At 40.1% G+C, this 14,321-nt stretch overlaps 1 protein-coding gene across 3 annotated transcripts in view; it reads right to left on the bottom strand.

Annotated features, from left to right (window-relative positions):
• Positions 1–265: 265 nt before the first annotated feature.
• Positions 266–14,321, bottom strand: part of LOC135111175 (uncharacterized) — a 177,563-nt gene continuing 163,507 nt past the window's right edge. For all 3 annotated transcript variants that reach the window (XM_064024242.1, XM_064024243.1, XM_064024245.1), the window contains 6 exons: positions 10,865–10,970; positions 9,047–9,263; positions 8,053–8,259; positions 7,083–7,264; positions 6,063–6,327; positions 266–5,233 (listed from right to left, as the gene is read on the bottom strand). In XM_064024242.1, the coding sequence (XP_063880312.1) occupies positions 1,065–5,233; positions 6,063–6,327; positions 7,083–7,264; positions 8,053–8,259; positions 9,047–9,263; positions 10,865–10,970 (5,146 nt within the window). In that variant the 3' untranslated portion in view covers positions 266–1,064. The remainder of the gene's footprint in view (positions 5,234–6,062; positions 6,328–7,082; positions 7,265–8,052; positions 8,260–9,046; positions 9,264–10,864; positions 10,971–14,321) is intronic.

Raw genomic sequence — 14,321 nt, 5'->3', positions numbered from 1 at the left:
CTTTAAACAACTAAGTGTGTATGCTCCAATTCAAATGCATGTAAATCAACCAGCGCATTTTCCGCGCAGGTGGAAGATTGACCTCGACCTGCGCCGGAACTGCAGCGAGAGGAAAAAACGCAGTTGTGTGAATGCCTGCATTAACTTAAAATGCATTGCACCGCTGCGGTTTTAACTGCGCGGGTGAAACTGCCTAGTGTGAACACGCCCTTGGGTATTCTGTTTCTAATAATCAAATAAAATTTAAACACAATAATAATTCTCCAACTTTTCAATGTTTATTTTATGAATATATATTTGAACAGTCTTCAGACCTTCTGTTTATATGTTTATGCCATCATCCCTAATTTACTACAGAATTAGGCCATATCACATCCTAAGACTTATATATAATTGCCTCTGTAATTCATGCACTATGAGTTTCGTATCAGAATACATTTTTCATGCTCAGTCTGATGTAGTCCTCTTTTGTTGAACATGTGCAATACTATTTTCAGTTTCAGTTTCCAAACTTCAAATTGATTTTACTCACAATATATTGATGCATATTCTTTTTTTTTTCCTATTTATTCTCAATGCTCCTTAACCTCCATCAGTTACCTCATCATTCTTTACAGCACCATCAAGTGGTCTATAATTTATCAGTGATTCAGCTTTGAAAACATAATATTTATTAGCCGATTCAGCCTTGAAAACATTATAAGGTTAGAATCATAATGGAAGTTTGTAGACAGATTCACTAGAAGAAATTCACTCAAAATTTAATGTTCCAACTTAACATCACCATTAGAAAATACAGAGCCATTCTATTATGTTTCACACAGGCATGTTAGTTTTGATACTCCCATTTTTCACTGCACCAATATTTCAATGCTTATATTCTACTATCACCTGGAAATTCTGAACTGAAACTATTCATAGTTTAGAAATACATACACTGTCATGTTATGGCATCTGAGTGTAGAGTTAAAATTTGCTGCCCTAAGAACAATTGTATATAAATATTTTCATATATACATGGCAAAAACTATAGTTTTTAATGAAATGATGAAACAATATGATTTTCATGACGATGTGGTTGTTTTCTTGGAGGGACTGTAAAGACCTAACTTTACGGTTATTTCCTTGGGTTGGCGTGGCACATTTCTGGTTGGAAAAGGATTAAAGGTGATTGGTTGAGTTGGACTTAACATGGTGACATTCTCATCTTTCTTACAAACAGATCTTTTCTCAGGTGTAAGGCTTTTCATGTATGGAGGAGAGATCTGCTTGCTGGACTTTACTCCCAAGACTTTGATGCTGCTATCAGAGCTTGCAGCTCCATCTTGTGGTTCAGTGGTGGTGGGTGCCATGTCAGAGGGTGAAGTCTTGTGAGATTCAGGCTCAGGACATGATTCACGCTCACTCTTCTCTCTTAATAATTTGATAAATGTAGAAAGTCCAGATTGTTTTTCTGGTTCCTTTGGTGATCCTGATTCTCCATCACTGGTGTTCGGTAGGGTATAGTTTTTCCCTAATGTGGCACTTTCAAGAGATTTTTGCTTCAGTATTCTTTCAATAATTTCTGTGTTTTCTTTAACAAGCTCTTGAAGAGCTACTTCACTGTTTCTTCTCTTTGGCATTGTTCTCCTGTCTTCATCTTTGTTTTTCCTACAGTGTTTTGAGCTTTGCTCTATGAGGAAACAGAAAACATCAGGGTCCATTGAAACATCAGCATCTAGACTGAGTGATTTTACACCTCTCCATAGTCTCTGCCGGATTGCTTCAGAACTAAGATCTTTGCCATTAAAGAAATCTGTCTCTGTCTCAGCTTCATTATCATTATCTTCAGAGTACTTAACATCTTTTCCTTCATTAATCTCACTGCAAAATACCTCACCTTCCTCATATTCAGTATTGGTAAAAAGAGAAAGCCTGCCTTCAAGAGAAGCTGATAATGAGGAGTCTCTTTCCAGAGGTCCAACAGGGTAAGAGACTTGTTCTTCCCAAGTAAGTATTGTGGAGGACTGATTGGTGCTGATCTCTTCTTCTGCTTTTCTTTTCCACACACTTTCCTCAGTGCCATTCTCATTTCTCTTGATCTCTTTCTTCTCCAGTTCATTATCTTCGCTCCACTCTTCTTTCACATCACTTTCTTTGTGCTCCTGCATTTGCTCTTGCTCTTCTTTCTCTTCCTCCACTTTCTCTTCTTCCTTCTCCACCTCCTCCTTTTCTTTCTTCTCTTTCTCCTCCTCCTCTTCCTCCTCCTTTTCTACATGCTGAGCTGCCTTTGGCTGCCATGAGAAACCTGACTGTGATCTGATAAAGAACAATCCACCTCTATCAGCCACTGTTTGTGATTCCTCTGGTGTTTTATCATCACATTCTGTTACCAATGGTGGCATCTTTGTACTAGTTCCAAGAATGGCTGAAATTCTTTCCTCAAGTGAAGGTAATGGAGGAAGAACTCTTTCTACAGTGAAATCATTCAATGGACTTTTAATTTCAGTCATTTCAGTGCATGCCTCTATTAATGTAGCTTGGCAATTTTCTTGCAAGGTAACTTTCACTTGGTTATTAGAAGATTCTAGATCTGGGATGTCATCACTAATAACATTAGCCAAAGTTTCCTGAGACAGCAGATTTAAAGGAAGAGAACCTCTCAGATTAGAGCCAGCCAGAGAACAGCAAATGTCCTGGCTGGTCAGTAAGGAGAATGTCACAGTCGTGTCTGTGGTTGGTGTTGTTTTAAGGGGAGAAACAGTACCCACTGTAAAACATATTGGGGATACCCCATCTGTGTGTGAGGAGGAAGATACAGCTTCACCATCTGTTTTATTCTTAGGTGAAGAAACTGAATCAACAACTGAAAGTTTGACTGATGAAAAATTTTCACTTGGAAATAGTGAAGAGGGTTCTTCATTAGATAATGAGGTTGGCAAATCAAATTTGAAATTCTGTCCATATTTTTCTTTGTCTACCATAAGTAAAGACACTACATCATCTCTTTCCACAGGTGAGATTTTGAAACTTGTATTGAGCTGCTTTCTAAACTCGGATAGTTCATTCTGAAAACCCACATGGCTGAATTCTGATATTCTTGCCTCAGGGTGAACAGGTGAGAGAGATGGCAGCCTTGGGGATGACCTGCTAGGCGTTGTAGGACTTACACAAGACACAGTACTCAGACCAATGAGAGTTAGTGGCTCAATACTGCTCCCCTCCTTCTCCAGGATTAGCTCTGATTCACTAACAGTGAGCTCTGGAGACTCCCTCTTGCTTGGCACTGACAGTTCGGAATGTGACTCAACTTGTGCAGGTGAGAGTGTAGTATTTGTAATGTTAAAGACTGAAGAAAATACAGGTAACACTTCCATACCAGGTGACATACTAACAATCCTATTTTGATCCTCACAGATGGTGTTTGTCATTATAGATTTACTACAGCTTGCAGCTGGTGAGAAATTTACGTCTTTACAAACACTCATACACATAACAGAAAGCCAAGAACTAGTGCCTGAAATTGTAGTTAGTATACTTTTAACTGGGGATTCAGAGTTAGATGTTTCTAAAACTAATTCATTTCTTTCTTCTATTGGTGATTCAGTAGTAGATAATGTTTCTGACACCAGTTCATTTCCATTTACTAATGGAGAATCAGCAGCAGCTTTAGTTTCTGCAAGAGGTTCTTCACACATTTTATTTTGATCAAAATTTCCCACTTCTGAGACACATGTCAACTGCTCATCAATCTTATTAAGGCACAAATATCCTGATTCTGATGCAGACACCTCTGGAGTTAGTGGGTCAGATTCTTCATCACTTTTTACTTCCAGCTTTGAGTTATTTAATAAAGTAAAGTCTGGAAACTCTATACTATCATTTGTTGAGCATTTAATAATGGAAACCTCATCAATGTTTTCAGTCACAGTATCTCTGTTCATTGTTTCTTTAGAATTTATAATGCTTTCACTTTCTTCATCTTGGCTGGTAACCTGCCCAAAAATTTCACGAATTCTTTCTTCAAGATTGATATCACTCTCAGTCACACAACTTTCACCTTCACTGACAGTAATTAACTGATCCATAGAGAGTGAGGGATGAATATGTGTCTTTGTTGTATTTTCTTCTGGCAAATCAATCACTTTAAGGTTTTCTTCTGTAATTTCATCAAACTCTTTCACAGAAGTTACTGTTCCAGAATACCCCTCATATATTTCAAAAACATTACTTTTGTCATCTTCAACTGTGATCTTTGGAGATTTGGGTGGGATAAGAGATGCCTCCATTATGATGTCAGAGGAGGAAATAGGAGGTAATCCTGTAAGTGACCACTTTATAGAACCTGTAAAATTCTCATTCTCTGTTGGTGATGCTGTGGAGGATCTGGTAGGTGTTTTGGGGGCCTTGTTGACGGGAGAATCTCTTGGTGATGGTGACGAGGAGAAAGTGAGTGACTTGGAAGGCGAGGTGCATGGAGAAGCCTTTGTGGTCAAAGAAGGTTCATGAATCACTTCTGGAGAAGGTATTCTAAAAAGAGGACTATCCACTGGTGAGCGTTCAGGTGTAACATTGTGCAAGCTGCTGGAAGGAGAGCAACTTCTTTCAGTTTTTGGGCAGACACTACTGTTTTTAGCAGCTAGTTCAGAGGCATTCTTCATGAAACTAACATCACTTGGAAATGGTATTCTAGCAATAATTTCAGCTGCTGTTAAGTTTTTCCTGGCAAGGAGATCCTCCAGAGGGATTCCTGCTTTTAAATCCCACATAGGAGTCTCGTTCTCTTGGTCCTTGGACGTTTTCATAACAGATGAGCCCTGGAGGGTATCATCACTTTTGGTTGTCTCTGTTGTGGTGGATTTCAACAAAAGTTTATTTTCAGAATGGAGTTGGTTGCTTTTCAGTTTCTGGGTGTTTGGTTGATTTTGATTGATGTCCTTTGTTTGTGATTCTACATTGTTTGTGCCTAAAGTTGGGTCACTACACACTTCTGGTCCCTGCTTATCTGAGGTTGGGGAGCTGTAAGACACTGGTTTGAGGTTTTGATCTTCCTTTGCTTGCCTTGAAGCACTGCCCTCAACCTCTGAGGGTACACAGCTGTCTTCTTTGACAGTCTCAAGACGTGGGGAGGTGGTGGCAGGGCGAGGATCAGTTGTTGTATCAGGATCAAGGTCACTTAGTTTGTCCTCTTCATCATCATCACATAATTCAGTAGATGTGCTGCTGCCACTGTCACCATCACCTTCATCATCATCTGGGAGCAAACAGAATGAAAACTTGTAACAAGAAACAAAGAAGATTCCATAAAGCTGATATAACAGCATAGTTTTGTACAGTATTTCATGTAGCACATAAAGAATTACTTTATTTTATAAATAAACATGCATTTACAATATATCTAAGTTATCATCTGTAGCTCTAAAGAGGAAGTAAATAAAAACGTCTAACTGTCTAAAAAGTTCAGAGTCACTACCAGTCATACAATTAATCTCAGAAATTCTAGATGGTGCAAAATGATTAAGAATGCTAAGAAACCTCAAAGACTGTAAGTCTACAAAATTATTCAGATGCAATAATTAATGGAGTACACAAATGGGAAGTAGAATGTTCACCACTCAGCATGTGCTAACATGCATGTAATGACCACAATGGGAGCTTGTCCAACACTATCACCTCAATACAGGCAGACAAGTAGCTGATGAAAACCAATGATGAATAATTTGTATCTGTCCTGCCATTTATATTCTGTCTATCCCATAGTCCTTCAAAATTTATAGTATTATTATGATGCACTTCATATCAATATATGCTTTTTATGAAAAAAATAAAAACTCCTAGATTTATTGAATTTTCAAGTCTTATATGTGCTTGCCAAGGCAGGTCTTACCAAATGCTTCTGTAGTCCTTGTATGACAAGTGAGCTGAGTTCCCTAGCTCTACCTTAGATGCATCTAAAGCTTCTGATAATCTTGTAGTAGTTACTCAGACTAGCATTAGAAAGAAAACTTTTTATTATGTCATTAGACATAAAATATGCTTTAAAGAGTTTGCAACATGGCTTGAATAAAGCCAAACTAACTCACCCATTTCTACTGCTACGTCCAGTACTCCTCGAGGGCTTGAATTCTCCAGAAGCTTGACCCCTGATGGGAGAGATGCTCGGCGATCCCTCCTAGGAGTGTCCTTCCAGTGTAGGGTCTCCATTTTTTTTGGTCCCTCTGAGACAGGAGGGCACTTCAAGGTCTGGTAGTGGGCATGAGGGGGGATGCCTTGGTTTGACAAATGCTGCTTTGAGGGCTGCTGAGGTGCTGGCCGGTTGCTGCTTGAATCACTCAGCTTACGTTCTACCTATAAATTGACAAGCTACATCAACAAGTTTCATATAGATATTAGATATACACTATATATATATTAGATATACATATATATCTAATTACATATATGTAAGTACACTAAAATTCAATATTGCTGATCAGATAACATTCAGAAATTGAAATATATACATTACAGACAAATTTCATGAAAATATTTGAGGACTTGATGACAGTGACATAAGTTCTGTTATACATGAATGTCACTGGTATTCCCCTCAAGACTATTGTAATATGTTCTGTAGGTGTTGACGGTTTTGTTGCTAAGATACTATTTCTCTTATTTCTAGTTAATTTGATGACATAACACCTATCTGTATTAAAATCTGTCAATAATTTATTGCTTCACTCACACACTCATAATTTCTCTCATATCTTTTATAGGTTCTTTATATCTTATATCACCAAATGTATTCATGTAACTACCTTCAGCAATATTTTTATTATATCATTTAAAGAGATTAAAAATGGTATTGGTCTCATTTTCTTTCCCTCCAGAAAATCTTTATTTTATCACATTTTCTGGAACTCCTCCATTACGTTGTAATTTCCATACTAATCTTTGGTGGAGAACTCTGTCAAATGGTTTTTAAAATCCAGATAGATACAGTCCACATATTCACCCATATCTATCCTTTCTTGTAATCTTTCTGATATTCTTAAATATAATATTAGCTAATTCAAAGTGACTATAACATTTCAATACAAAAGAAAGGATGAGGCCAAACTTACTTTCTTCTTGGGCTTCATGACAGGGATAACACCTTGTGGTACCACCCTTTTTGTTTTGGAGGTCAGTGCTTTCTTGCCCCGCAGTAGATGGTTCATGGTGAGTGGTGTGCCCCGCTGCCCACTGCTGCCTGTGCCAACCATTCCTGCGCTGCCTAGGGTGGAGCTCACCCGCTGCTGGGAAGCTGAAGAATAAGACACAGCTAGAGGCTTGTGTTTGTTGTTCAGAGGAAACAAGAATATACATAAACAATGCTTAAATAGCTCATAACAGGCATCAAATCCTAATAATATACTTACACCTCTCATTCATTATCATGCATCTGTTTTTATGTCTTCTCTCTTCAATAATCTTAATCTAATGGATATTGCAAGAGAACATTAATTCATTGCAATAAAGTTGCTATTTTCCTGTGACCTTCCTACTAAAAAAAACTTTAAAAGTTTATGAGTTTTCATTGAAACACCAATTCACATTAATTTACAAATGAAATGACCAATTTCATTTGGTCATGTAATGTCTGCTGACTGCCTCTAGGTTGCAGAGGACCCCCATTAGTCTCTCCCTTAATCAAAATTTCTTCCATCATTTAACTTGACTGGAAAAGCAGCTGTGTTTATAATGGAGAGGGTTTTCTTGTACAATGGATAACATAGCTTTCTTCTTTCATTTCATGAAAGCTGGAAATGTTGTTGCACAACATTTCCAGCTATAAATATCAAGGAATAAAGATTTGTCAAGCAACTGTAGTTCTTAGTATGATGCTGTAAGGATGAGATTTTGAATCAGTGTTTCTAAAAATCTTTAGAGAGCATATGGCATAAATATAAAGTTAATTCTGTTAAAAACTTTTGATATTCATAATAGCAGATGGGTGGGTCCTCCTTCAGGTTTAAAAGTATTTATGTAGTCTTAAAGAATACAGAGAGAGGTAAGCTGAGTAGTGAGTGCATAGGCAGAGTACAGACTGACCTGTGAGAATGATGTGAGCCTGTTTCTGCCTCTCTCTCAGGCGGGCGTATTGTTTCTTGAGAGCAGAGATGTCGAGGTTGGGACGAGTGATCTCCCTTCCTTCATGGGCTAGGCGGGGGGGTGGGGTAGACACAGCAGGGAAACCACCAGGAGACATGACAGGGCCACCTCCCCCAACAGGTGATGAGCCACGGTTAATTTCGGCAGCTGGGAACGAGGAGAGAGGGGAGGTGTGAATCAACGACAAGAAGATGGTGTGGAGGGGAGGATGGAAGAGACTGGTGTGAGAATGGTGTGAAGAATTATGAGCGGGGTGTGATGTAAAGAGGTAGTATATGGTATGATAGTGGAGAAAATTATGTGAGGAGGTACAAGAGAGAGAGAGAGAGAGAGAGAGAGAGAGAGAGAGAGAGAGAGAGAGAGAGAGAGAGAGAGAGAGAGAGAGAGAGAGAGAGAGAGAGAGAGAGAATACATATTTGGTATAATATACTGAGGGAGCACAGTAACACTGGACACAAGAATGGAGCAGAAGGAGAAAGCTGTGGCTGCTGAGACAGTGTAAAAAAAAAAAAAAATAAATAAATAAATAAAAAAAAATAAAAATAAAATAAAAAAGGGAGGATAAGCCAAGTTAATTTAAGTTCACTATTAATGAAATGTTGAGCACAATAATGAGAGAGAGAGAGAGAGAGAGAGAGAGAGAGAGAGAGAGAGAGAGAGAGAGAGAGAGAGAGAGAGAGAGAGAGAGAGAGAGAGAGAGAGAGAGAGAGAGAGAGAATCTACAGAAAAAAAAGACTGTGTTATTATGTACTAGAGCTGATAAAGCTTTAATAAACTTTCCTGAAATTGCAATATAGCATCTTTCCATCAACACAAGAAGTATCCCTGACAAATAACACGAGCATGATGCTTCCTTACACCCGATTGTAATTGTACTAGATATAATATTTCTTCCTGAATATATGTAAGAACACACACACACACATGTACTTACTCTTTCTGAAGATGCCGGACAGACCAAAAGCAGTGGCAACAGCAATGGTCTGGTTATCCTCATCATTATCATCATCGTCGTCGTCAGAATAGAAGAGGCGAAGTCCCCGCTTGGCCACAGACGACACCGACTGCGTCCACGGTGTGATGTTGTAGGTGTACTTGTCCCGCAGATCTGCCAGACCAGGGAAGGGGAAGGGGGCCATGCCTACCACTGTCTGTGTGGAGCAGTGCAGCGTTATATATAGTAGCTGACATAGTACTGTGGTGAAGTTTGATTTACGTTTTATCAATTATTTCTGCATGGGGAAAAAAATATATAGCGTTCAACATAGAAAACCTCAGGTACTCAATTTTGCCTAAGGAAAGATGTTTGCATTACTATATAATAATAATAATAATAATAATAATAATAATAATAATAATAATAATAATAATAATAATAATAATAATAATAATAATAATAATAATAATAATAATAATAATAATAATAATAATAATAATAGAATAGCAGACTCCTAAGGAATACTATCATACTAATAAAAAAAGTTGTATCCGTATTAGACGCGAACCACTAGCATGATCACCACTATCGCCACCACACCCAACAAACACAGCCAAGCCATCACACCACCATCACTACCACGACTGTCACCACGCGTACACCTCACACCAAACGATCACCGCCATCACCACCACCACATTCACCATCAGTCACCACGAGTACGCCTCACACCCAACCACCACTACCACCACCATTTCAAGTAGCTCTCTCCTTGCCGAGTTTATCAACTTTGAAAATTTCCCGGCGCTGCGGCTTAGACCTTGCATAATTCACGTCTGCTTAATGAAAAAGAATGTTGCTTTTACGGGATGTATTACTCCAGCAGGACGAGGCTACACGTATGGCTCCGCCCTCTCCCTCTGTTCCTTCCTTACCTTGCACGTATCTCTAGTCACTATTATTTTTGTTCATTATGTTCCTATGTACTTGTATTTCTGAGTCAAGCCGAGGAGGAAGAAACAGAGTGAAGTGTAGATTAGGCTGAAACAACATTGCGATCTTGTCATGGTGGAATTCTAAAGTTTTGTTACATTATGAGAGAGAGAGAGAGAGAGAGAGAGAGAGAGAGAGAGAGAGAGAGAGATGGAAACAGCGATCGCAAAATAATACACCATGTTTTTGTACATTAACTGGGAAATACAATAACTACGTGATTCTCTCTCTCTCTCTCTCTCTCTCTCTCTCTCTCTCTCTCTCTCTTGTGGCGTCATGTTATTTTTTTTTTTGTCACTTTTCACATTTCATGCATTTACATTTCCATCAGTGCAAATCCTATTAATAACGTTTGGCCGAGACACATTGCAACACGTATCAAATGAAAATATTTTGTGCGTGTGAAATACAAATACACGTCAATATTCTTACAGGTAAGAAAGGAACCTTTTTTTTTTCTTTTCTATGTCTCTCTACGTGTAACTTGGTTATTCTTTTAATTCCTCATTTTCTTTACTATCATAACTCCTTCCCTTTTAGCTTTAGTGTACTCTCTCTCTCTCTCTCTCTCTCTCTCTCTCTCTCTCTCTCTCTCTCTCTCTCTCTCTTCCGTAGTAGCACCTGTCGCTGAGCCGCACCAAACCTTCCCTGGAGGTAATTACAGACCATGGCCATAATGGTGAAAGCTGCTGATCTTGACGTTCTGCTGATAAAAGGAGAGAGAGAGAGAGAGAGAGAGAGAGAGAGAGAGAGAGAGAGAGAGAGAGAGAGAGAGAGAGAGAGAGAGAGAGAGAGAGAGACCCAGCATTCACGGCCACTGACCTGCACCAGCTTGTTGGCGTCCATCAGGCCTGTGCTCAGCATCTCTCGAGTCAGTAAACCCATCACGGTGTAGAACTCGTCCGCCGAATGTACCTCCAGGATACGTCTGGTGGGGGACAGTTCGTAGATATTAGAAAAAGGACGATCTTCACACACGGGAAAACAGAATACTGAGGCAGTACTCTGAAACGTTTTGCTCTCTCATAGGGATAGTTGAAGGGCATGCGAGTGTTGATCTTATATCAGTGGACGTTGCTGTCTTAGTATTAGAAAAAAGACGATTTCTAAACACAGGACGGTCAAAAGAAGTTCTGATTTTTTTTTTTTATGTCTTGCAAAGAGTGATGCATGTGACTTTATTCCTGTTCCGTATCGACCGTCACGAGACAAACAGATGAATATATAGAATACATTCAGTTTCACTATACATGTGACAGGTAAAGGAAAAGAAAGAAATGAAAGTGCAAATCCAGCAAGGTTCATGAAACTCTCCACTTAAGAAAGCTCAGGAAATCCTTAAGTTCTGGAGGAGCTCGCTGGTCAAGGTGACGATAAGGAGTGAGGGCGTGGATCAGGCGGAGTGGTGCAGCCTTTCATACCTCCATGGGTGCAGGACAGTACGAGCATGCCTGCAGCAGGGAGCAAAATTCGAGGAGGGAGAGCAACAGCTAGTCTCCCGCCGAACATGTGACACTCCTTTTGATCCCTGTCGATATCCGCAGAGAAGGAAGAGGAAAAATAATCATGCGAGGCGGGTATATATTTCTGGTGGAGAACCGAGCGTGAGATGCAGAGTTGCATACCCGATTACTGTGAACTATATTATACTGAATTGTACAGTAGATATCATATTATACGTGTTATTGTTTTGCTGCTGCTGCTGCTGCTGCTGCTACCTCTACTTTTGTATACATCATTAAGAAACAGACCTTGAGTGTTCTTACCTCCTCCTGAGGATAACAGCTGGGAGAGACGATGAAGGAAGCGGCTGGACAAGATTGGTCACTCATAGCACAACACTACCACGCCACACTGCTGAGACAACCACCACTAAACCGGCAGCGAGTATGCTGGATTGTCAATAATGATTATAAAAAAAAAAAAAAATACTGATCTACCTTACTCGTAGTTTTTTTCATGTTGTTGCCCGCCCTCCGCGAGTCTGCCAACCCACTAAAGTGACTAGACATTCTCAGCGTCAAACTGTGAGGCGAGAATTGTCTGGGAGATGAAATACGAAGGTCTAGACACTTGATCAAAGGCTGCACCAACTTTGCTTTAAAGTTGCGACGGGAAGAGAAGGAGGCTTATGGAGGAGTGATGGTCCTGCCTGAGGGTCTGGGATAACACAAGGGCATCACCTCCACGAGGGACGAGAAGTGTGACCTTTGCCCTTGTCTGCATGTCTGTAACACCTAAATCAGCTCGTGGGAATATATATGTTTAATTGTAAGCATGGACGCAAATCACGTACTCTGTTTCTCTTTAAATTAAGGGAAGGAACACCTAATTAACTGGCTTCAATTGCAACCAAACACCAGAAAGACGAGTTAGCGTTTGCTCGCCGTGACTGGAGTCTCGGCCACTTTGAGGACAACCTTAACTTGGAAGTCTTGATGAAAGGCGACTTGCTCTTTAGCTTTTACGAGCACGGGAAGGAGGAAGGGAAGGAAGTCGGTGGTTGAAAAGGGGAGGAGGAAGATGGGAAAGCAAACTGACACAAAGCAGCAATATACTACAAAAGGCAACTTGACGGTGCTTACATGATGTATGTACGTACAAGTATATACAAAGTATAAACCACTGAGGTGAACCTGACCGTGACACTCATCTTCGCTACCTAGGCCTCTGAATGCTGACCCTCCTCTAAGACACAGCTGACTGTAAGTACCAGGCCTTCATAGTGTACGAACACCTTCCTCAGATCTGACTGGATAGTTTACCTTGGAGTCTCTTTTGAGGGTGTTCTTCCTTGCTCATGACTTATGTGAACTCACACACACACACACACACACACACACACACACACACACACACACACACACACACACACACACACAACACGACTGTTAATAATCCTTAGTCTGAAAAGGGACCCCTCTATGCTCTTTCTCTCTCTCTCTCTCTCTCTCTCTCTCTCTCTCTCTCTCTCTCTCTCTCTCTCTCTCTCTCTCTATTTTCTTCCTACGCACCACGTCGAATCCCGTCACTGGAGTCCCCCCTCCCCACCCAGAAAAAAAAAAAAGTAAACGTAGAAAATACATTCAGCTGAATTCGATGCTTTATGGGGCCGATGAAAACATACGAAACAAAAAAGTCTCCGCGAAGGGAAAAAAAAAAAAAAATGACAGCTGGTTACGTTCGTGCGGCGCTAGTTCAATTAAGGCAAAAGAATGATTATAATTAACAATACACATTTTCTCAGGCATCCAGAATCAGTGAGATGGCGGGAGCTTATTAGTCTGTTTCAAAGAGGAAAGGAAAAAAAAAAAACATTAGCTGGTCGAGAACCTTGTTATAGAAGGTAGGGAGTTCGTGTGGCGAGAGACAAACATCGGACTTCACTGACTGCCATTCACCCTTTGATCAACGGTGAAAGAACCACCTCCATCTCGCAGCTTTTGGTGAAACGTAACAGGCTTACGGAGAAGGAAAACAAGACCCGTATTCAGGTAAACAGTATGACGTCCACGCCGGCCTAGAGTGACTGATACCTCTGACGTCTTTCATGAATAATGATTTGAGAAACACATTATTATTGTTCTCTCTTATTACTTCTCTTTAATTTTACTCAAGACACTTATTCTCCAATTTTGGATGACCCTTTTGATCTTTCTTTTGGGACTGGCACCTTAGTGGGCTTTTTTCGCTCTTTTGTTGTCCTTGGCCAGTGCTCCTCTTACAACGAGAAATAAATAAATAAATAAGTGAAAGCGACATCAAAGCGAGGCGCAGACGACGGCGCAGGGAGAAGTTGTAAAGGAAAACTGAATTAAGATCAGTGGTCAGTAGATGTGTACGTAGGTGATACAAAACCGTTGACTGATATGGCTCAACAATGGCAGCATCAGAACCCAGGTCTCATGAACACTACGTCTTTACTGTACGCTATCAATGTAAACTGTCAACTTTTACCTCCCTCCATAAACATGCTTTCGGTTTTATTTACTTACCATTTAACGGCACCTCGTCCTGTTAACTCTCGGGCTATAGTACCACGGCTTAATGAGAGAGAGGTAACGTCCAGCCTGCTAACTAAATCGGCGAGATAGACTATCAAAGCATGACAGATCCCGCCAGCTACGAAAACAACAACAAACCAGCAAACCAGCCAGCAAAATAAACAGATGATCCAATGCACCCAAACACACAGACCACGTCACCCAAATATCTACACAAACAGACCACAAAAACATAATTATAAACCACACCGCGTCAGTCAGCCGGCCAAACTGAC

This window comes from Scylla paramamosain, chromosome 21, assembly GCF_035594125.1.
Source record: "Scylla paramamosain isolate STU-SP2022 chromosome 21, ASM3559412v1, whole genome shotgun sequence".
Lineage (NCBI taxonomy): Eukaryota > Metazoa > Arthropoda > Malacostraca > Decapoda > Portunidae > Scylla > Scylla paramamosain.
This window is presented reverse-complemented; position numbering and strand designations above follow the sequence as displayed.